General features: G+C 36.0%; 1 protein-coding gene across 35 annotated transcripts in view; it reads right to left on the bottom strand.

Annotated features, from left to right (window-relative positions):
- Positions 1–24,806, bottom strand: part of LRMDA (leucine rich melanocyte differentiation associated) — a 728,564-nt gene that overhangs the window by 325,407 nt on the left and 378,351 nt on the right. Inside the window, exon 6 of one of the 35 annotated variants that reach the window (XM_085583484.1) lies at positions 1,652–24,494. The exons of 33 other annotated variants lie outside the window; for them this stretch is intronic. In XM_085583484.1, the coding sequence (XP_085439610.1) occupies positions 24,462–24,494 (33 nt within the window). In that variant the 3' untranslated portion in view covers positions 1,652–24,461. Of the gene's footprint in view, positions 1–383; positions 24,495–24,806 lie in introns of those variants that run through there. One more of the 35 variants, XM_085583483.1, reaches the window with a different exon arrangement.

Below are 24,806 nucleotides of genomic sequence, written 5' to 3' on the forward strand. Positions count from 1 at the left end.
GATAACCACCACCTAATAAAAAGGAATGAGGATTTTTATAAACCATTTTAACTTCCAAGATTGTCTTGCCCTAAATGGAGCAGTATTGATGAGAATGAGATAGATTATATACACTGGCACAGGAAAACGCTATACTAAAACATCAACTCTATCAAGCCTTATCTGTACTCAAGCAAAGAATCTTCCCCTCTTGCCATAAAACACAGTGTGTGGTATTTTATCTAGCCCATACACACACACACTAGATCTACAGTCTCCTCCAGCATATCAGAAAGTGTAAACCAGTGGTGATAATTTGACGTGTTGTGCATTTTACCAACGCAACTTGGCAATGCTATAATTCTTCAATAACTATGGAACATCTGCAGTTTTTTGATACTTACTATGCTTCATTCCCATGATGCTCTCGGTGTCTGTTCAGAGTACAGAAAGGTCAACCAGCCCATCTGGAATCCTCCCCATTCATCCATTCTTGCTGCTGCCTCTTTTGCAAAAGGAGTTTCTGCAGAATTTGTCACTTCCACCTGTTCTGACAGGTTATCCCTGCCTGACCTGGAGATAGCCCTTGGGGACATTAATCATACAACAGTCTGAGCTGTGAAAGAAACAAGGCTTGCCTGGATACTGTTACAGTCTCTGTCACCTACTAATCATGTCCTGTGACACAGAGGGGTTTAATCAGATGGTCAGGTTTCTCATTAATCATTGTGGCCTCACAATGAAACCCTTCTCAGGGAGATTAAAGTTTAGATGATCTTCTCCACTCTTGTTCCTGTCCAAATGCCTAAATATAGCTCAGCTCCCAAGGACAATAATTTAGGCTCCAACTCATATTTCCTACTCTCCAAAGGTTGAATTTTAAGTTCCTTTTTGTGATTTAGCATGTGAACATTTCTAATGAGGGGGAAAAAAAACCACAAATACTTACAGGGAAAGAGAAGAAAGATAAATATATCAATTAAGTAGATTAAGAAAATTCTCAGAACACATACAGAAATGAAGACATAATGATATCTGAGCCATAAAGGCATTTATTTGGAATTAATCAACATGTATCTATAGGAGTCAATTTTTTTAAATATAATCCATTCTAACAGCTATTTGCTACAAGGAACTTCTGTCCTGTTATAATCGATGTTCTCTATCTTCCACTACAGCCAAATGAAATAACTTCAGGAAGCAAAGAAGATATAAAGGTAATAATCAAGTGATTCTAGAACCAGAAACAGCTATATCAAAACCAAAACAAGACATTAATTTGCTTATGCACTTTAATCCTGATATTGTTTCTAATTTCCTATGTTTCAAAAGCCAAACAAGCTCCAACACAGATTCTGCTCTCTTGGCAAGTTGGCTTTGCACTTCCTCCCTATGTTTACTTTCCCTGCACCATACAATTACAGGAAACACGTATAATTTTGCCTTCTAAATCATGAACCACGCATACTTCATCAACATTTAAATCACCTCTCATCTTGGTTGGGGGTGGAGGGTTGTCAGCAGGACAAGACAGACAGGATGGGAAAAGGAGCTACAGCCACCACATGATTAACACGGTCTCCTACCTGCCTGAACTTGACCCAGCAGTTCATTGCAACAAAGTCAGCAAAGAAACACTCAGTTCAAGGGTTACTTAAAGGCAAGTGCTTACCAGGTTCCCCAACAATACACGTCATCTGAAAGCTACCACAAAGGACCTACAAGGCTGTCTGACCGAACTCCACAATGCTGAGCTGAGGCCTGGGGTTTTTGTTGTGTTTGTTTCTATTCAGTGATCCTCCAATGCTAGCCTAGAAATGACAGTAGGTGGAAACGCTATCTTTCATTACACAAAGTATAAATAGTGTAATCTATCAGCACTGTCAATCAAGATGATTGATTACAGGCTGTCATAGAGAAGAGTGACATATTAGAAAAGTTTTGTTAACAATGCCTATTGCTAGTCAGCCTGCCACAGAAGCTGGTGATTAATGTGTTGTCAGCCTGTAATCCCACACCCCTGGCTAATGAGGCAGGAATTTATCATCTTTACAGAGTGGCAGATGTCAGAAGGAAAGGAATCCAAGTGCTGGAAACAATATACTTTTTCTTACCACGCCTGACAAGTCTGACAGGCCTAAAAAACCACAAAGAAGCTTTGTGTAAGCACAAACTTAAAATGAAGAACTTTCATTTGGCATCTTTGCTTTAAATAGTGCTGCAAATCAGCCTCTATCCCTCAAAAAGGGCACAATAAAAAGCTCTATGAACTCTGAACCCATCCCTGACAACTAGGAAATCTCAGGAAAGGTTTCCATGGGAGACAGAGAGCTTTCTCCATGAGAGAAGCAGCAAGTAACTTTTAACTTTACCTGCAAACTTGTGGACTACTGCAGGACAAAAATTCTCCTGACTGAAGTGCAGAATGCACCCCTGCTTCAATGCTTTATCAATTAAAGTGTTAGGAAGTAGCTCTCCAGAATGTCCAAACCAGGTTTGCATTACAGATTCACACTGGGACAGAGGAACACACGACAGAGAACTGTGAAAATTCTGGAAGCGCTTCTGGAGAGAAAAGTGACGCGTGACACAAGCATCTGCCCTGAGAGGCAGCTCCAGCACTTCACACTCAAAATAGTTTTACAACTGACTGAAATATGCTCAAATTTAGTAACTATTCCCTCAGAGGATTTGAGAAATATTTAAAAGATTCTCTTTGAGTACTAGAAAGCCACATAGATTTACTATGCTTTTGATATATGATGTTACAGAAAATTTTCAATAGAACACCAGTGATCTGCTTAAGTTTGCTTCTGCAAAATTACAGTGTTCAAAATTCAGTTTTAAAGAAATTATTTCTCTTTTGCCTTCAAGGATACTGTTTAAGGAAGTCTCATTTTTGTCTTCACTGCCATAAAGACTACAAATTATCACAAATAAGGGAAATATAGGGGGAAGTGATCTGTTTAGCAAAAAAAAAAAAAAAATTTAAAATCAATGTCAGCAAATCTCAGGCAGCTCATACCACTACTGGCTGCCACTTGCAAAAATCAACAGCTTTTCAATTAGATGTATTAAGAGGTTAAATCTTCTGGTTCTGAAATTTCTAATAGGCTGCAAAAGGGACATATTTTTTCAAAAGATTATGTGTAGCTTAGACTCCTGTCAGTCAGTAAGGAAAGGGGCAAATTATCTGTCTTAAGTTGTGACTAATGTAATCCTTTTTCAAACACAGATACCTCCACTAATGCAGAAAAATTCAACATACAAAAAATATAAAGAGAGACAGCAATCAGGGAATAAAAACACTGCTTTCTGTCAACAGCACCCTTGGGCTAAAAACACAGCAAAACATTGAGAAATTTAATCTCCAAAAGGCAGCATTCTGGAGTTAAGACTTATTTAAGGTTTATGAGAGACTGGAACTTCCCATACTAGTCAGTGAAAGAGAGGTTTACTGGCCTATAATCTGTGCACTCAGGAGGAGACCAAATCAAAAACAAATAGCAATGCCATGAAAACCAGACCCTTTTTTGCCAACAATGGGATTCAGTGACAAGTTATGACCTCTGTGGAAGGCAAAATGTCCCTGACAGCTACCCCAGTGTCAACAACGGAGCTGCATTCTCTCTTCCTTTTAAACTAAAGCTCTCTCTAGAGAATCTACACACAAGTGGTAGCTGGAACTGCAAAACAAGTACAGCTGCATGTGATTTGACCTATAAATGAGGACACAAAAACTGACTTTGAGCCCACAGAGTTCTGCATGCTTCAATACATACTAGTTAGCCATTTCAGTTGCTGATAAACTGGAGGCCCCGTGTCCCTGTTATGCACAGGTTTGCAGATAAATGACTCATTAACTAATAATGGGACTGTAATGGTGAGTTCTAACATTGCTTTGAGGGAGGGTGAATTTATATTCCCTTTTCTGCTTTGAAAAATCCTGACAGATTCAATGCAAGTATTTTAGATCCTATTAGCCTAAGAGAGTAATGATGCCTCAGACATTCGAGTGGTCTCTCTTTCCTCCTCATACCAGTAGCAACAAACTCCATCAGGTTTCCACTTTGCAGCCCCTCACCAATATCTCCAGTTCATGGGAAAATACATCTCTTGAATCTGCATAATTCAGAACATAATTAAATGTTCCAGTTTTAGCTGGAAATCCTATTTCTTGCAGAGATTAGACTTCTATACTTTGGTATGCACTGATCTTTAATCCCCTTGGCAAACTGTGACACTGCACAGACTTCTTTGGAAAGAGCCCACTGTTCAACGTCCCATGGTTTTGGACTCTTTAGAACAAGGTTGTTATGAAGAATTCTTCCTCAATTCCACAGCAATATCAAAGTTTTACTAATCCACCTCAGTTTCTTGAAAAGCCATTTTTCAGACAACCAGGAAATCAGGACAAGGTTAACTTCTGAAAACATCAACAGAATTATTTACAATATGCCATGGTACTGTCCTAAGTTAGGGCCATCACAATCAATGCTTCATGAGACTTGGCCAAAAGCCTGTAATAGTTAGCAATCTTGCTCAAAATTCATACACATTAAAAAAACCAAAAGATTTGGATTAGTCCTAGGCCTACATGCAAATTTCAGCTTCTCCCATTGTTGACAAATTAAGTGTTAAATTTGTTTGAAAAGGAATGACCACTTCAGTTTCTATACAGCATATTGATTTATCCAAAAATAATCTTTATTGATACTACAACTGTAAGTGCCTCCTCACATTGAAGATAAGCATTCTTCAAAGTAAAATTACAGTGCTTTTTTGCCGTACCCTAAAAATATGGGTACTAGTAAATTTATTTCCACTCTTCTAGCCATCATCTGCACTATTAATTTCTTTACTGAAGGAGTTAATTCCAATAGCACCTGTTAGGGCTCTGGCACTGAAGCAATTTCAGCCAGTGAAAAAGAAGATATCTATGTTTTCGTGTCTTAACACTGTCCCTAGAATGCAGACCAATTAAAGGAATTAAAACACATTTATCAGCTTGCTTTATAAACTTGGATCTAATAAATCATAACTCTCCATAGAGTTACGGTTGAGTTCTTCCTTGCATTCAGTTATAGAAACTTTATGAAAGTAGAAGGATAATGTCTTTTTTTCTGAAGGTGTGCTATTATTTTGGTCAAAGATTGTTTACATTAAACAAATTTAATTTACCAAAGTTTGACATGTTTGCACAACTGCATATAATTTATATGGGAAACATGACTCTTAAGTGAACTTTCTCAAGTCTAAACTCTGGTTTCTAGCCTCTAGTTCTAGATTCTTGTACTGCACCAAAAACCTTGTTGCTGGTGTAAATCATATAATCTAAAAAGGTTTTCCATTAGGTAAATAATGACCATAATTTCAAAATGTTTGTCAATACCTTCAAACAGGCTACATCTATCAAATACTGATGTGACTTTCTTGCCAGGTGCAGCACTTTGTCAAAGAAATAGCAATCTCCAAATTAAGAGTAGGGAAAGCAATTCCTTAATGCTGCTATTTCAATGTAAGTTTATTTCAGTGGGTTTGATAAATGGAATTTAAATTTGGATTTCATCATCCTAAAGCATCAGAGATTGACTGTAAAATAACCCTAAATAAATCTAAATAATAAATGTCTCCTATAAGCTGATATACTTATTATGGCACACTGCAATTGTATCCATACTGTCAAATAGATTGGGTTGAGGGTTGTTTTTTTTTTTTCACTTTATAAACACCTATCTAATAAATATAAAACAAAAACATGCCAAACCTTCATGGGATTTTAGCACATTACCTGTTGAGCATTCTCAGGTTTCACTGATTTTTCTGGGAACCAACAATGCCTAGTGCTTGGACAACTTTAGGCTCAAGGTATCAAGTAGACTTTAACAAGGCCTCTAAAATCTAGGATTATCAAAGGTCTGCTGAGTCCACACTTCTGGGGACACATGCTGAAAGAAATTAACTTTTGGAGCACTTGGAAGAACACTGTAGGATGGAAGAACATTTTTTTTTTTCTTTAAGTACTATTCATAATGCCTCCTAACTACTGCCAGGAAGCCACTCCTACTAAAACTAGTCCTCTTCTGGCATCATATAGCTTTTCTCTAAACATTTGTCCTGCTTATAACCTTGGTAGAGGACAACATTAACTATAATTACCCCAACACCAGTAGAAGTTGTTTGGATTTATGAAGTTCTACATTTATAGAAACATGGGGACACAAGCAGGACAAGTCTTATAGTAACTTCCCAAGCAGATAGAAATATAACTCCCTCTGGCTTAGAATGGGCATGGAGAAAACAGAGCTGTATTTCTACATCTGCCAAGATACCTCTTAAAATCTGCCTCAACACTGCTGTAAATCCAGGCCTAACTATTGTATTGAAAGGCAGTCCCTGCTATGTCAGAATTAAGACCAGTATTTCATTGTTCTCAGCTTTGCACTTCTCACTTCAGTGTCAGCTGAGAGGATGTTCAGATGGATTTAGAAGTTTAAACCCACATATGCTTCCAAGTTATCAACTGCCCTGTAGATTCTGATGTGTCAATACTGGATGCGAGTCTAAGTCAAATATTGTTTTGAGACCTAATAGCTTTTGCAGAAGAGAGGAAGAAATTAGGAATTTTGAGGGTTAACTTCAGTAATTTCTTTCAATTTTTTTCTCCTCTAGATTTCTCAAAAGCTTATTAATCTCTGGTTTTGTTACAATGTGCATATTTATACCTCTGATATTTCAATTTAGTAAAAAATATTTTTCCCTGATTGTATCTCATTTTTTGGTTGTATTCTACACAACTATCAGTATTAATGAAAAGTAAATTCAGATGCAACTGATTCACTTTTGCACACAGAACACCAAACTGCAGAAAAGAGGCTGTTGTTTTTATTTTATTAAAATTTATAGTAAAACTACAAACAAAGCCCAATAAGAAAAGGCAGTTACTTGTTGCAGCATATGCCATAGCACATGCTGCAGTTGGATGGCCACCAAACAATTTCACAAAGCTTCAGCCCATACCAAGTAACACCATACCTCACCAGAAGGCTTCAAACATCTGCCCATGCAGGGTAACACCATTCCACTTCAGAAGGCTTCAAGCATCTGCCCTTCTTGCTCTTCAGCCCAACCTTTTACACCCTCATGTTGATGCACTGCACCTGTGAGCCTCTGCTCCCTTTGGTGCTGGTCAGTGCCCTGGGCACTCCCTGGCTCATTGCTGTCACTGCTGCTCACCTGCTGCTCACAGCTGTGCCATGGGGATGAGGCTGGGCCAGCCCCACCCCAATCACCACACTCTGTGTGCCTATACATACTGAAAGTGAATATTTAATATAAGCCCCTAAAAACAGTACATAAAAAAAGGTAATCTTATTCTGAGAAACTGTCGCATCTCATTCTCTTCTGAAACTATGAATGTTGTTATAGGGAGCTTAAGTCCAGATAAAAGCACCTGAAATAATAACTGCTACCTAATATTCTTGAAACACAAATTTAGGCTAAATGAACACAGTGTCAACACTGTCCTTGGGGTTCCACAAATACAAGAAGCTCTGTAACTCAGCTTGCACCTCTCTTCAGAAACTAATTCCTGTGGCTATAGTTTCTTTGGTTCTTAGTACCATTTGAGTGAGTTGCTGTTTCAGCACAAAGGAAGCCTCAAGGTCCTCTGGACCCTCAAGGCATCAATTAAATATTCCACCAGGTTTTGAAAGCACATGAATATACAACAAAAAAATTATAATTTCCTGAAAATTATATGGTCATAAAACAACTGGTTTCAAGAATGCATTAAAACCAATTTCATTTCATAACTCATCTGTCATATAGGTGCCTGATAGATAATACACATTGATTTCAGCAATACAGAAATATTTTATATGTATGTGTACATTTTTTGTGGCAAATTTGTTTTTCAAAAAGCTTTATTCCTCTGCCCTTTTTGCTCCAGATCTTCCAGGAATTTTAAAATTTTTTTTCAAAATAATGCCAAATTCCACATTGTTAGATCAGAAACAAGCGAATGTGCATGCAAGGGAGGCAAGTCAAACACACATCTTTCCATCTCAGTTTGTAAAGTCTGACAGGTCTGGACATAAAGAGCACTTGGAAAGAAGCTGCCAAGAGGGAAAGTCCTTGAAATACTGCAGTCAAAGAGGATAATAAACATAGCATTTATTTTACATGGCTGAAATCCAACAGAAGAAACATGTAGAATAAATACAGATTATACTAAACACACCTTCCTAAAAAATGAATGGAATGCACTAGAAATGTGGCATAAAGCTCACATAAAAAAGAGCAAAGATGAATTAATTAAGACAAGTAATCTAATTGCTTTTCAGATAACACCTAAATCTATGCCAAGGATCTGGAGTGAGGAAGGCAAAAAAAAAAAAAAAGGCAAGAGCAACCACTTTTGCTGCTTTGATTTTATAATTTTGGTCTCTTTATTAGATCCACTTCATAGTCCTTCATAGTTCCACATATAGATCCTTCATAGTACATATTTTTTTGTAAAGATTTGACCTGGTCAGAGACAACTGATCTCTCAATCAGTGTCTACCTGTCATTACTCTGAGTTAAGTTTAGCTAGTTATTCTACAGATCATTTACAGTGCTATGCCTTTCTAAAAATTGTTTTAAAATGGAACCACAGTATCACAGAATGGTTTGTGATGGAAAGGAACTTGAAGATCATCTTGTTCCAGCTGCCTGCCATGGGCAGGACACCTTCCACTAGACCAGGTAGCTCAGAGCTCCATCCAGCCTGGACTTGGACACTCAGAGAGCAACACACAGGCTTAAGACAAAACATCTTTTTTTTCCTAACCTATGGAATGATGATGTTTTTATTATGAGGAGGTAGGAAGTTCATACAAATCTTCTGATGATAAAAATTTTAACAAACTTTTTTTTCTTTGCAAAATTTACCATTTCCTTTGCATTTTCCTATAGATTTTGAGAAATAGTATACTGTTAATGGTTTTCTGTCTCAGCGCTTGCATCTTTTTTTATTATATTCCATAGTACATAGTCATATGTAATATGAACCTGTAAACACACATTTTATTTATATCAGATTTTACATTACTTTTGAGCTACTTTCTTCACCATATGTACATGGTTTTGTGATTTATAACAGCTGATTCTTCCAGCAATCTTAAAATTACAGGAGTTTTCTCTGCACAAATAAATAATTCAGGTTTTGCATTTATTTTTCAATAATGTCTTGGGCAAAGATTTGAGGTGAAGGTGGTGGAGATGTTTCAGCCCAAATTTATTTCTTACTGGCACATATAAGGTAATAACACATATAACGTTTTAACTAGGGAATAAAAGAAATTCTGACAAGCTTAACTGAGTCTATTCTATTCAGTACTAGATGAGAGAAGCACATCCCTCCAAAAAACAGTGATGTCCAACTATCGGCCAAGACCTGGCCACTGAGAGTAATTTCTAGCTTAAATAATACTAGATTTTTTTTTTTTTCTGAAGCCAATTGCTATTCTGCAGTTTGATCTTAATTGGGAAATTTAATTATTTCTCTGCTGGTATGGAATTCAGACTACTCACATGTCCTGCAATATGAAAGCAGAATATTAACTCTGGAAGTTGTCTCTCATCAAGCCTTCACATCCTTCTGGCTACACATCATAGCTTGGTATGACCAACACCAGATAAGACAGACTGCCTATAATACATATAATGGGTTTTACTCAAGTGATTCACAGCAAGATTTATGGGAAAGGATTTTCCAACATAATCATCCTAGAATGAGTCTTCTGATGAACAACTGATCTTCATCTCAGCAGTATTATCTCCAGACATCTCACCTACTTCACAAAGGGACTGTGAGGTTTCTACAGCACACACAGGATAGAGGTACTTAAACTACTCTTCCACAGGGTGTGACAACTTTAATATTTTAATATTTGTAAATTAAATTATTTAAAATATATTTCATAAAATGCAGCTAAATTGCAGAATTTTGAACCCAAAATGTCAATCCAAATAAAACCATCTTATATAATGCTGAAATGCTAGTTTCCTTAGCAAAACTCATTCTTAATCACTATCAACTCTGAAAGGAATCAGTCACACAACTGTCTGAACAATTAGTGCAGGTATCCCTATTACGAATTTTTCACTAAAAAAGAAGAGTCACTAAGAAATACTCAAGAAAATTAGGTGACAATTAGTTCTGTATTTATAGCAAAAAGCTTTTGAGAATATCTTGCCACACTATACATTTAAATAATCACTTTTCAGAATTGTTTTTATCTTTCTTCCCCCTTTTCCCCCCCAACATACTTTCTTTCAGACCACCATAAATTCATTCTTATACAGTGAAATTGCTATGTAACCACTCTAAATGTAATATTATTTTATGGAAGGATACAGAATCCAAAATCTAACAATACTTTAAACAGTTATTATAAATAATTATTTCATCACCTTACAAAGAAGTAATAATAACCTGCAATTACTGGTTTATCAAACACAGATAGATTTCCTAGAAACACAGGGAAATTTGTTCTTGGTTACTTTAATGAAATATAATCATAGAAGAAAGAAAAGTCAGGGAAATTCTCTGAAAAAAGATGAATTTGTGTGAGATAAGAAGGTCACTAAAGAAATGTTTTGGAAAAGTAACACACAAAGGATTAAAAAGAAACATTCATGCAATAATGTCATGCCAAATGAAAGACCATGTCTCAGTAATGTAAATGTACATTAAGGCCTTTACACTTAATGACGGGCAGGAGAGGTTTTAATTCTTAAAATTTGAAGATTATAAAGAAACTTCAACTCTTAAGAAGAAATTCTTAAGAAGAAGTTTTTCAAAATTTTCAACAGATAGAGAAGCATGCAACTATGAGACAAATTTTGAAGGGAAAGTGGTAACATTCTTTCCCATCCTTTCATATAATTTAGAGAAGCTTTCTACAAAAGCCAGTCATAAATGCTCCATTCAGCTGTTTTGAGAATTTAAATTCCTGTCGTTACAATGGCATAATTTAAATATATTTAAATAACAAATTAAAAATGAATTTAAATTAAAAAATAAAAAAAAATTAAAAGGCTGAAACTTCTGCAACTCCCATTATATTAAAAAATCCACACAGGGTGATGGGATATCTATCTATTTATCTCTTGATTTATCATTTGGAATTTATCACCAGATCTCTAGTGGACAAGATCTCATTGCAACAGGATTCAGAAACCAACATCCATGCATGCATAAAGGGACACTGGCCATGTAAGAATCTAGTAACTCCTTTTGGCCTCTTTGTACCTGCCCAGGACAGGGCAGTCTCAAAAGCAGGGACTTCATTTACCTGCCTTCAAATTCCAATAATTTTGACATTTAGAACCAGCAAGCAATGCTTTAAATCTAAAAGAGAATCCAACCTATATTGGGTAATATAATCAAAACTATCTGATCTCTTTTTACATGCATTAAAAGGCTGTGTTAATATTACACTTGGGGCTATTATAAATGTCTTACATTGCACACATTTTAGGATACATCAAAGTTTTATCACAGTCATTATAAAAATGTCTCTTGAAACTATTTTTACACTAATAAGATGGTTTTCAATTGAATAAATTGCAGTTACAGACTGATTACAAGTGTTACAACTTACATTTAGTTCATAGGTTAGTACAGTGATAGATAACAAGAAGGGGAAAAAATTAATGTATGATTCAACTTTACATTTTGTCCCTAACCAGGTTGATTTAAGTCATAAGTAAAAGTTGAAATATTAAATCTAGTTGGAAGATATAAGATAATGCACCTTCCACTTGCTTCTGAAGTGCACAACCAATAACATACTATTATTTATGCAGATAGGATAACATATTCTCTTAGCTCACATTGCAACATATTTTGTCTCAAATTAGCCCGTAAATCACTACCACAGAAGCTATTAACAATCATAAAGCCTTTTGAGTTTTACAAGGTGTTCATAATGGGCCATTCCACATGATTTATATGAAAAACATGACTCAGATCTTCAGCGGCAACTAATCTGTAGATGTGGGACTTGCCGTGTGACCTCTTGTTATCTTTGGGATGGTATGTAAAACTTTCATCTTTCTTAACATTAGTCAGACAAATACAGTGATACAACACTCACAGAGTTTCTATTAAAAATGTGTTCACTTTTGATAAGACTTACACAGAAATGCTATATTAACGTGGAACTACTAGATAGGATTAAATTCACCCAAAAGTACTTTAAAATAGTCACAAGCAGTTATAATCACCCGGAGACATAGTTCTTCAAGACACAGAATTTGTTAACTAAAGTGGTATTTATTGATTTACAGCAAACAAAAGTCCCTGACTTTCATAAACGTGTGTTAATAGGTGTTTTAATTGTTAAAGTGTTCAGGAAGCATGAGGCTGCTTTAACTGGATTGTGTTCAGAAGATCTAGTGAGGACTTTCCTTCTGTACAGCTGCTCAGTAATGGAAACATTGATCTTATCTTAAATTTTTGCAACTTCTCTGACGCCATAAGAGAAATAAATCCAAACTTGTTTACACTTCTAGGTTACTCAAATTCAGTTAACAGTCATCCACTTCTTTTCTGTTTTTCTTGGATTTTTGCAAAATTTTCTCAATTATTGCTGCTCAAAGCAACTTATAGTCACGCTGTTTTAAAGAAAATGGGATAGTGAGTTGCTATCCAGATTTTCCCAGTCACCTTCTCTCCACACTTACAGCCTGTTTTCACTTCTCAAGGGCAAGTGCTGCAGCTCTACTCATTAGCAACCAAAGTGCAAATCTAAGGTGACAAAAACCCAGCAGATGTCCTCTTTACAAACCAAATTACCATATTTTAGTCACTCAAAAAGAGAGAGAATTGGAGAAATAAAAATTATTTTTCTTTTTTTATTTGGAAGAACTTGAAGTTATGACATTACTGAACCAACTTTAAAGATGTTCAGAAAAATAAAATTAAGCAAAATAAATTTAAAGTTAAAATCCTACAGTTGCTACTTTGAGTCTTACTTCCTGTTATGACCTTATTTAGAGGAACAAGTATAATGAAAAAGAGGGAAAAAAGCAGTTACAGAAGACAACTCAAAGGGAATTAAAAGAGGATTCAATTATAGAACTTGTAGATAGTGGCTGCAGAAAGTTCATGTAAAACAAAAGTCAACTGTATGTCATTGAAAGAGTGTACAGTATATATATAGGGCTACAACAAGCACAATAAACAGAGAAAAAGTTATTCCTGAAAATACAAGCCCTTCTAATACAGCCTCCATTTTGTCTAGAGAGTGTGGCAGAGGGAAAGACACAGCAGAAGGCAAACTAACCTAAACTGTTGTGACTGTGTCCCAGATTAAAAGGCAAGATGTATTCTATTTCCCATCTGTATGGCAGTTGCCTTATGTTAAGTGAGCAGTTTTCATTATCTCTTCCACAACCAATCCTCTCTCAGGGGAGACATCTGCTGATAATGTCACTGCATGACTGATAAGAATTATAACATCCCATTGTGAGATGGTCCGCCCAAAGGGAAGGAGCCAAGCATTTCTACCTGGATATAATCTGGAGTTTCTGGAACACCAGCACGGCTTTTCCTGCACTGGATTTCCCAGAGGAGCAGCTCCCTCTTCCATTGCAGGAAGACTACACCCCTTTTTTACAGGATCACTGCTCCAACAGAACCACACCTGCCACTCCAGGAGGATTGCAGCCACAATTCCCAACTGAACTGCCTCCAACACCCTGAGCAACAGGGTGTCAGGTTGTATTCTGATTCTGTCAGTGTTGTTTGGTTCACTGCATTGTTTATCTTTTTATTTTCTTCCCTAATAAAGAACTGCTCCCATATTTTTGCCTGAGAGCCCCCCTTAATTTCAGCTGTATAATAATTTGGAGGGAGGGGGTCTGTATTCTTTCCATTTCAGGGGAGGCTCCTTCCTTCCTTAGCAGACACCTGTCTTTCCAAACCAAGGTAGACTGCAAAGAAAATGTTTCAGCACTACTGCATTTTCTTGCACTATAAAAGTATTTTAATCCATTTATGGGAGTCAGTCTGCCCTACTTTGGAAGCAGGGATGGGTAGAGAAATAGAGATAGAAAGAGAGATTTGAATACCTTTGTTCAAAAGAAACAAAAACCCCAATTTGTGTGGTAGGAGTGGCTAGGCTGTGAACTGAGAAACTGCATTAATCTCTTCTTACTTCAGAAACAGTAATTAGAAGGAATGAAGATTCTACTTGATACAATTGTCTCTCAAAGTCTCTTTCTCTGAGTGGCATAGATGTCAGTTCTAGATGTTAGTCTAGATGTTCTAGATGTTAGTCTAGAGCAGGGGGGGAAGGGTGGAAAGAGAACAGTTTTCTTGATTGCATAGTTCTCAGTTCATGGTTTCAGGATCTACTGAACTCTCATATTACTGCCAAGAAAATTCTGAAAACAAACTAGAGACTCAGGGATAATAAATATATATAAATTAAAAGAAATGGTTGTTTCAGAGGTATGTGGTTGGATGGTTACTATAAATAGACATCCAGACATGTAATGACTGATGTGGCATATTGAATAAACTCAAAATACACTTACTCTTTATATAGGTCTTCAAAAATAACCATAAATTTATGATTCTGTCTGGGAGATTTGTTTCCAGTGTTACCAAAAATATCCAAAAATATCTTTTTTTTCCCCTAGAAGTTAACAGTAAGACAGGAAATCTTCAGCCTGTGTTGGACCACTAGCAGCCCAACATCTACCTTGATGCTGTTTCACTTCACTTCTACATGTGCAAGTTGCCTGTGGCAAGTATTGGTACGTTTATCTGTATGAGTCAAGTATGAATCACAAGATGCTTCTGCATGAACACCATAAAATATTTGAGAAGGAAAAAGAAAAAAAGAAGTTGGCATCAGCTGCCATTCAATCTCAGACCAGCACTGCTCCATTGGGTGTGAATTAAGAAAGCAGGGCTGGCTGCTGACCTCATCAAGGGCCTTGCACACACAGGAAACAGATTCACCATTACAAGCATGTTAATCTGCCTGAAATCAAATAGGCAATTACTATGCTACTTCCATGAATTTTGAGGCAAGTATAATTTGATAGTTAGACATTAATAAACCTGTTTCATGGATCTTACTATTATCTGATAAAGAAGCTTTCTTTTACTATCTCTTTAATGTTATTAAATAAAGTAAACTCATATCTGGTTAAATAGGCTTCAGAAGTGCTAATCTTAGCCTAAAGCAGTCTAATGGATTGACTCTTCCTCAGTAGGGCTATATAAATATTTATAAAGACTTCACACGAAGAGCAGCTCTGACATAGGGCTTTAAAAGACTTCTCAACATATACAGAACCTAGAGAAGGGGAAGATTTTGTAAAGACAACAGAGCTCAGCCTTCAAAAAACCTTCTCAAAGCCTGGAGGGCTGGAAATAGCACACAAACATATGTCTGAATCTGCACACAAGAGTCACATCAGGGCCACACTACCAATCCTCCAATAGTGGTATCTTATGCTCACAGGCTGCCTTATGAGTACAAGATTTTCTTTTTACCTGGTCCATCTGCTTTTGTTGATAGACAGGCTTTACTATGGCAGCAACACAGCAAAAAGTGATTATGCTATTTTTCTGACTTGTTTCTGGATGGAGAAGAACCAGCACTGAAAGCCTACATGTAAGCCAAACACATAGTCCATAATCCTTTTTAAAAAATTCCCTCTCCAATACAAATTACATCAGAAAAATAAGTATTTCTTTGAGTAGTGCAGAAGAGAAAACATGAAATCTTGGCTCTACTGATAATGTAAATTGTTTCTAGCCACTACATCACAGGCAGGATTTTACTAGAGATACAAAGGGGTGGCCCTTCATCCTAGGCCAAGAAGTGCAGTCATGGGGATAATAAAATAAATAATTTTTATTCTCATTAAAACAGGTTTCTACCAACTAAAATACTCCACCATGTTAATATTATGGATTAAAAAATGATACACTATCAATTTAAACTCTTCTACATCTTCAGATTAAGTAGCTATAATTTTCAATTTATATGGCATATTAATATTTGATTAATCTATTTCTTTAAGAAAGCATACAAAAGTATAATATTTTCTGCCATGCCAAACAGATATATATGCATCAGTAAACAGTAGCCCTGATAATGCAGTGTTTTCACTGTTGTTATTGATACACAGGTTAGAAGAAACAACTCTCACTTCCACGTAACTGTAGTATAGGCAAAATCTTCAACCAAACCTTTTCCCCAGCAAGGAAAGCCAAAAAAGAAATCTGACTTGTCAAATTTGTAATAGCTGCCCACAACATTTCAACATTCCCTGACTGAAAGTAAACTTTAAATGAACATCTATGAACTATCTTTGGGATCACAGGACAGCCTAGATTGCAACATAACTGCTTCCCAGCTGTAAAACTGCAGACAACATCAGGCATCTGCCTTGTTCTCCCAGACCACATCAGCCCTCATGTTACCTTAACTGTACCAGTATTACACAAGATTTATAGGGCTTGAATTAGTGCATTTGAGGTTTAATTAGAGCTCCATAAATTTTCAGCAGTTCTCATATGACACTGCCTCAGCCAGTGATGGTTGGTTTCCCCTGAATTCTGGGCAGAAGGTGGAAGAGCAGGCTATAAAGGACAAGACAACCATTGGCTCTGTGTACAGCAGTTTTACAAGCCAAACCATATTCCACCAGGGGTTTATCAAATCAAAAAATAGACTTCCCACTTGCCAAAATATGACCTCAAGAGGACAAAGCAAGTAAGTTCTCTACCAACAACATATCTATTCATTTCTGCTTGCAGGGAGGTGGAGGAAAGAGCACAGCAAAAGAGCACTTCACATAAACAACAAGTCTTCAGACGGTCTCTCCAGAGAGACTGGTAAACATATGGGGCAGAAAAAGACCCAAAAAGCTATGTTGCTGTTGCCTTTAAATCAAAAAAAGTTGTTATGAAACATAACATACCTAGTTTCATGTTCAAAAATAAATCAGGAAAATAAAATTAATTCTATTTTTTTCTTTCCTTACTTCGCAAATGCCAATGGCCTTGCAGCAATGCTTCCCAGAAAGTTAGGTGTGTTCTTTTCTGAGAAACCATGCACCATACTGGCCTAGCACATGAGCTCAATTTAAAGACATTTTTCTACTAAAAATCTGAATTATTTTCTCACCCTGTACAAGATCTCTACCCTCAGAGATAAACAACAAAACCCAAAGTATTCCTCTCAGGTTATTACCTGTATAGCTGCTGCTGAAAATCTTGCCAATGCAGAACTTGTTTATATTTAGAGAATGATTGTTTGAAACTAGAACAACACATGCAGACATTTCAATGTGTTCTGCTTTGGAATGACCATTTGAAATGGCACAGATCTACATTTGTTTCTACTACTCACCCAGCAGACTACTCCTTCAGAGCCTCCTCAACAGACATAAAAGTGGATTCAAAGGTTTTCTCCATGTGAAAGAAAAAATTGGTGTCACACATACAGTGTTTTTGCCTACCCTATTAGAGCATTCCATCTTTCAAAATTGCGCATAACATATTAGACTTATTTTTTAGAAGAAATAGCCCTGTAGAGTCTTACTCAGACCATAAAGATATGAAAAATTATCACATAAGAGGAAGGGAAAAAGCTGGGAGCTATTATACAAAAGCAAGATATTTAAAAATTTGAACAGTCTTGGGGCATTGGATTGCTACTATGACCTGTTAAACAATATGCAATATGAGAGAAAGCACAAAACTCCTGCCAAAATGCATGCAAAGTTAGGAAGTTCTCCAAGAACAGCTCTAAGACTTGGCAGCAAATACACTCCAAAGGAGTGGTGATAGGACTGGACTAAAACATGCAGGTGACATCCTATTTCAAACTCAGAAATTATTTTTTTTTCTACTGAATTACGTACAGTTTCTTCTAGTTCATGTTTGATGGGATTGAATAGGAACATTCACTGCCTCTCCTACTCCACTCTTCTTCCTAGACAGATTTATCTTGTTTTAGTGCCTTCACCTTTCAGTTCAAAGCCAACATTTATGTCATTTATTATCTGTATGTAATTAATAATAATGGGCTGACTGCTTACTCATATCTAAACATTTCACATAAATTTTCAATCATTGGTGATTAGGTAGTAGATGTATAACATAATGGCACATGCCTAGTGGAAAATAAAGCAACACGGAGCAAAGAAGAATTATTGTCATATAGATGCAAAACTATACAGTGAGAGTCAGGTGGCAAAATAATGCAAGGAATAATACAGCAGAACATAACAATAAAAAACTACAATTTGCAACACATGCCAGAGTGGACCCACCTTCCTGCTTACAAGAATTGTGAGTTAAACTTTGTCACATTTACATAATTCCACTGGAGCAGGATCCTACCTCCACTGCATGACTGGAGACAGTTGTGTATTGCGTCAATAAAATGGGTTTCTTCCTTCTTCATATGCTTTCTGAATGTATTCACACAAATAATCCTTTTGAGAAAACCCTCCAGAAAATAATTAACTGTAATAACTATTCTACAGCTAAAGCTGCACAACTGGGTGGCAAAAATAACTGAGTTCTCTACAGCAAAACTGGAGTCTTCAAAAGAATTATAAGAAAAAAGATTACAGGTTCAGCACTGCTTCTGGGGTAAAATGTATATTTGTGATAAATGTATCAAATCCCCTAAAAACTACACCCATTGAAACTTCATATTTAGGCTGATTTGCTTTCCAAATCATATAGACAGCACAGTTGTATACAATCTTTAAACAAGTACAACCACAGAGAAATGCTGAGAGATTTAAGAGAAATAAAAGCCTGATCAGCTAGCTTGTAATCTTCTTTTCTCTTACTCTCCTCCCTATAGCTGCATTAAATTGCCTGTTGAGAACAATAACATATTTGTGCTTTTATAGGTAGAATGATTTGTATTATGTAAAGATCTGGCTAACAGAGTAAAGATGCATTCAAACTGGATTACATGCTGTTAATAATTTTTTGGATGCTCTAGGGGACCCATAATTCTGGAGGAATAGAGATTAGCATATGAATATATACTTTGCAATACATCTCAAAGCAGACTTTTTAAATTTAGTTTTTGTCAATTTTCTAGAGCCACACTAACCAGAAATCAAATCACTGAAAACAGTTTGAAGGAAAAAGTATACCACAATTAAGATTTTATGCCCAACCTACCCACACACTTCAGAGTACACAGAAAATGTCTTTTCATTACTCCCATACCATTTCAAAAGCCTTCTTTAGAAAGTCAGACTACCTAGAAAGTAGTCTGTTGTTGGAGTATTGTTCTATGCATTTTGAATAAGTAGAGGAACTCAACAAGCAAACCTGAATTTGCTGTTTTGAGTAAAAGCTCAAGCTACCTGCAAAGCTGTTTTTGCTGTGGGCTAGCTACTGTTTCAGAAAGTAATGTCAAAATACATTATTTTAACAATATTAGTGGAATACCTCAAATTGCACAAAAAAAAATACCCCTTAAAATATTATAGCATTATTTTGTTATTATTAATTTCAGCATAGACAGAACTCCCATTTTGCTGTTTTCGTGAAATACTGAACTCTTTTGGCCACCATTTGCTGAACATTGAAATCCTTTGTAAATGGTGTATGTTTCTTTCATGTCTGTATTTTCATGATTTTTGAAGCACTTAGTACTTCAGAACAGTCTTAAAGTATATGACTCCCTAATAAACATTATATTCTCTACCAAGTTCAACTGGGAAGCATGCTGTGGTGCTTCTTTTTAATAAATTCCTTTTCTTAGCATTATATGGTTTGCCCAGCAAGCACAGATTCACTGGACAAAATATTCTTTTCATGACCTTTGCTCCTCAGCTATAATCAGTTGTCTGGTCCCAGTTGCTTACAGTGTAAACAAAGACTGATAAGCCCACATTGGCTGCACGTATTTATTACATTACAATTCAGCTGCCAAATGTCTAACCATTCTAATAAAAAACTATTTTCTAAGGTTTATGTTTTATTGCATGTGTGACTCCCTTATTGGTTAGCATTTTGGAGTTGTAGAAAAGGTTATGAATTTAGAAACTAACTGCATTCATATCATATTTAAAACTTAATGCTATTTTATTAAAGACATATGGGCCTCCAAAGTACACATATTAAATGTCATGTAAGAAAAGTAGCAGTTTAAATCACGGTCAAATTCATTTTTGACGTGACTCCTGAGGCTTCCCAAGATCTGAACTATTTCTTTGTAAATCTGGCAGTTTAACCACACTCATAAATCACTTTCAAAGCATATTATTTCTTAATTTTACTGCATTAGAGAGCATTTGGCCTACACAGTGAACTGTTTGTAACTGCTACATGAGCAAAGTTGAATGTTTAGTCTTATAATGTGTGAAGAAAAAAAAGTCTTAATTTCTCAGTCCTGAATTTACCCCTTATTTTAACCTAAATTATATATTTTCTAATGAAATTTACCAGGATACATAGCATAGTTTCCTGTACTGACATAAGGAAAAACTCAATCTCTTGCTTCAAGCTCCTAAGTTAACATCACAAAGGCAACAGTAATTGAATCATTAAGCAAATATCCCACAGGTTCTTTTACAAGAAAGAATTCCTAAGGTTTTCAAATCCCACCAAGGCTGAAAGAGAAATGAAATCATCTTTAGGAGGACAGTGCACATGCCTTTGCTAGGTTCCTTGATGTAAAGACATTTAATGCATTTGAACTAAAGCATACCTTATACACATTTGAAAATGAAATGCATATCACTTAAGGACAGATTCTCTGTCTGCTAAAGTCTCAAGAAAACCCACTTCTAAAACAGATAATTCACAGAACAGGATTCAAAGGGATGTCATTTTTGAAGTGTGATTGATATTTTCCTTATTTATTTTTAGACACGTTTCTAATTACAGAGTTGATTACTATTTTTATGTTTTCCTATGAACATTTTTCTAGGATGAATAAAATAAATTAGGGCAACAGTTTACTGCAAAAGTTTTGTATCTCACTAATTCCTTCAAAGAGAACACCAGTCCTCAGTCACAAATATTTTTTAGTTTTTTATCCACAAAATGAACCCCTGACTTTCCTCTGAAACACAGATCCTTGAGCTAAATCACCAAATCTTAAAGAATTTATGCCATGTCCACTGTCTGCAAGATGGACAAAATTTAAAAAATGTTAGCATCAGCTTGAGTTAAAATTCAGGAAGTGGAACCAGAATCTGTAACTTCAATATGATTTTAAGGGAGCAGATGAAACTGTGCTATATCCTTTCTCTTTGACAAAGGGAGCAATTTTAGAAACTCAGAAGCAAAAATGTTCAGGATTTCTTACAAAATAGCCCTTTGGCCTATACATTTCTGGTAAGGGTGGAGACAAGGGAAGAAATATTAGCCCTTCTCTGAAAACAAATTATTAATATTTTTCCTGAAATAATTAATAAACCAGCTTTAAATTGGTCATGTTCTTAGTCATTAATGAAGAGAGAATGACTGATATGCTTGAGCTTTTAGGAGATGACCTCATCATAGGCCCTATCTGACTCTTGGACCACACTCTGGCTGATGTTGGTGAAGGGAAGGATTATTTTTTGTAATACTCTGGTGTTCTTGACCTGGCAATATTTCAAGCACACAATCTCTCTTTTAGCACAACAGGAAAGACAGGATTCAGCTGCTTAAACACAAGTTTCTACTGCTGTTTTAGCCACTCTACAGTTTCTGTGCCTGGTCTCCCATGGTGGCTTCAAAAAAAACTTCCATCTCCTATGTAAGATACTTATCTGTCATCCCTACAGGGGTCTACTGTACAATTTAGAGTATCTAAAATGGCACTAGGCTACTATTTTTGGGCATTTGCACTGTTTCCAAAGGGATTAGAAGTATTGGTGCATTCATTTTGCCTTTCCTTTAGTTCCTGTACTCTGACTCCATCTGACTAGAGCAACACTAAAAAACCCAAAACCTAGCATTCACTTCATGATAAGCTGCTGTGTGCTGTATTTGCATCACATTTTATGTGATGAAGTCATGATTCTTTAGTTGTTCCTTGTTGCAAGATACGCTTCTGAGAAGATGACAACAACAAATCATCTTTGTCTTCACTGGCAGTGGCCCTTGCGACCACATTTCTCTCTAACAGCTGGGGAACTTTTCATGGGTCAGTGAATCTGCAAAGCCAGGCCTTATCTTAACCCAGCACACAAATACACTGCCAAGCCTGCTGTGAAAACTGTGGGACACCCAACCACAGCCAAAATTAGTAATACATATAAAATCAGCCATGACAGTTCTTTCCAACTTGTAAACTTGTACAAAATTCCAGGTAGATCCTATGGTACTGATAGCTTGCCACTGATATTTTCTTACAGAAATATTGCTGTGACAAACTGTTTCCAGAAAGAAATAGTTGGACCTTTGTTTCATGGCTAAAAATTGACATAAATTCTAACCACGATACTTAAGACTACTACTATTTCAATGAGAATAACTCACCAAAATGACTGAGTACTGAGTACACAGTAGTGTATTAAGGTCCAGGAAAAAAAAAACAAACACCTTTAGGAATAAAATAGACAAAAGCTGACCAAGAGTTTTGCCAGTGCCATATTATTGATCCACTAAGAATCTAAGACAATTGTGATCCTATTTTTGGATATCATGGTGTTACATTCTGCTGAATGGCATTTTGTTGAATAGAATTAGACAATACAAAAGCCAGCATCTAATTATTGAAGCTTCCATCTATCTGAACCCACAAATGAATTTTTTTTAAAAACACCAAACAAACAACAACAAAAGAAAACTAACAAGAAAACAACCCAGGGGTAATAAAGAAGTTGTCACAATAATTTCTTCATATAAGTGGAGACATCAATTATAGACAGTTCCTATTGCCATTCATCAGAGAATTTTAAAGTGCTTTACAAATATTAAGTCTTACAAAGAGATCATTTGCTCACTACTACTGAAAGATATACACTTTTCAGGTGCTAAGTAGCAGCTGGTTAACTAGCACACTGTAACATTACAGAAAAGGTTAGGGCAGAAGGTGGAGAAGAATGCCTCAGTACATGGAGACTGTAGAGAAATCCATAGAGGCAGCATGTAATCACCTGAACTGGATTCAGGCCAGAGCTCCAGCAATAACACCCCTTCCTATCTGAAAAAATGCATTGGGAGCATTAATGGCTAAAATGGCACAGGCTTCATGACAATCATATACTTTTTTTTAAGGGAATAATTTTAGTAAAGAGACATCACCTTTTCCTCCTGTATTTTTAATAGCAATTAAGATAGTGAAATGTAGTCCACATAATACCTGCCCAAAGAACATATGAGGATGCTTTATAAGAAATATCAATGTAAGAACCAAGACTGAAGAAGAGTCTTTCTCCCTCCCTAATATACATATGACCCACACGTCTATTCCTCCCTCTTGACAGCTGGAATTACAGCAGGTTATGAACAAAATATGTTATAGACTTCTGCTTAAAATACCTAAACTTTCCAAAGACCAAAATGTTTGAATGTATGACTGCTACAACGTCCTTGAAGTAAATACTAGTTTACTGCATCACAGTCTAGATTGGAGTCTTAAGTTTGTGCCCTTGGTTTGGTATGTGAAATTTTGACATCTGACAATAAGGAACCCTGTTCTATGGAAGCTCTCTCAATAAGATATCTTATGAGCTAGCAGTTCACTGGCACAATGATTCTTTACACTTTAGAAGCCCTTTACTCTGCATGTTCTTCAAATTCCATAAATACATACACCAAGATCTCTATACAATGGCAATAGTAAAACCAAAAAGATTGAGAGCAATGCAGCTGTTCTCCAAAGTTTTATCTGTCTCCTTTTATTACTCTTTAAAACCAGCCTTATTTTCCTATTTTGGGGGATGTGGGGGAAGTTCTATGAGATACATTGGCAAAAATGTTTTGCCTATATTAATGGAAGCAGGTAGAACATATCTATTCAAGATAGTATGATTCTTGTTAAATAGTTTGGGATAAAAATTATTAAAATCATTCCTTATGCCTCATCTGACTTTAATAGAAGCATATATCAGCACCACTCACTTTGATAAAGAGCTTTTCCTATGAGCTTAAACACAAGAATACTGCCAATGATCTGAAAGCAACACTGCAGATTTTATCTCACCTTATTTCTTTAATGGTACTGCTTAAATATTTACTCTTCCTATCATAATAAAATAATCTCCTTCTACCCTTCAAGTAACACAATGGACATGAATCACAGACATTTATTAAATGGAATGCAGATATTTGACTTGCCTTTCTGCTGCAGTGTCTCCATCTTAGTTCCTTAGAGAACAAATGCTATGTCAGGTTTCATAATTATAACTTGTGATGAAAATAATGCATCTGAGAGTGAAAAAATATTCAAAACACCCATGCCATGCGTTTTTTGCAGTACAGAGCACCCTTACAGTGAGTGGACAAGATGCTTTTGGTAAAGCTGCAAGGAAGCAGAATAATTCCATTTAATATAAAGTTTGTTACTTGGAAGTATAATTAAGGATATCTGCCAGTGATTTGGCCCTATAAACTACAAGACTGTTACTGGTGACCAAATGCCATCTGCTTTCTTTCACCACCAAAACTAAAACACATGAAAATGTTAACCTTAAAAATGCATAAAGACAAAAAAAATATTTGTGGAGAGGAGGGCTTGAGAAATATTGGGAAATATATGTATTTTCTAAAAGCAGACTGACCCAGTCATATTTAAAGAGACTTATGACAGTGTGTATCTATTCATAGCAACACA

The sequence above is a fragment of the Lonchura striata genome, chromosome 6 (genome assembly GCF_050655825.1).
Source record: "Lonchura striata isolate lonStrDom1 chromosome 6, ASM5065582v1, whole genome shotgun sequence".
NCBI classification, from domain to species: Eukaryota; Metazoa; Chordata; class Aves; order Passeriformes; family Estrildidae; genus Lonchura; species Lonchura striata.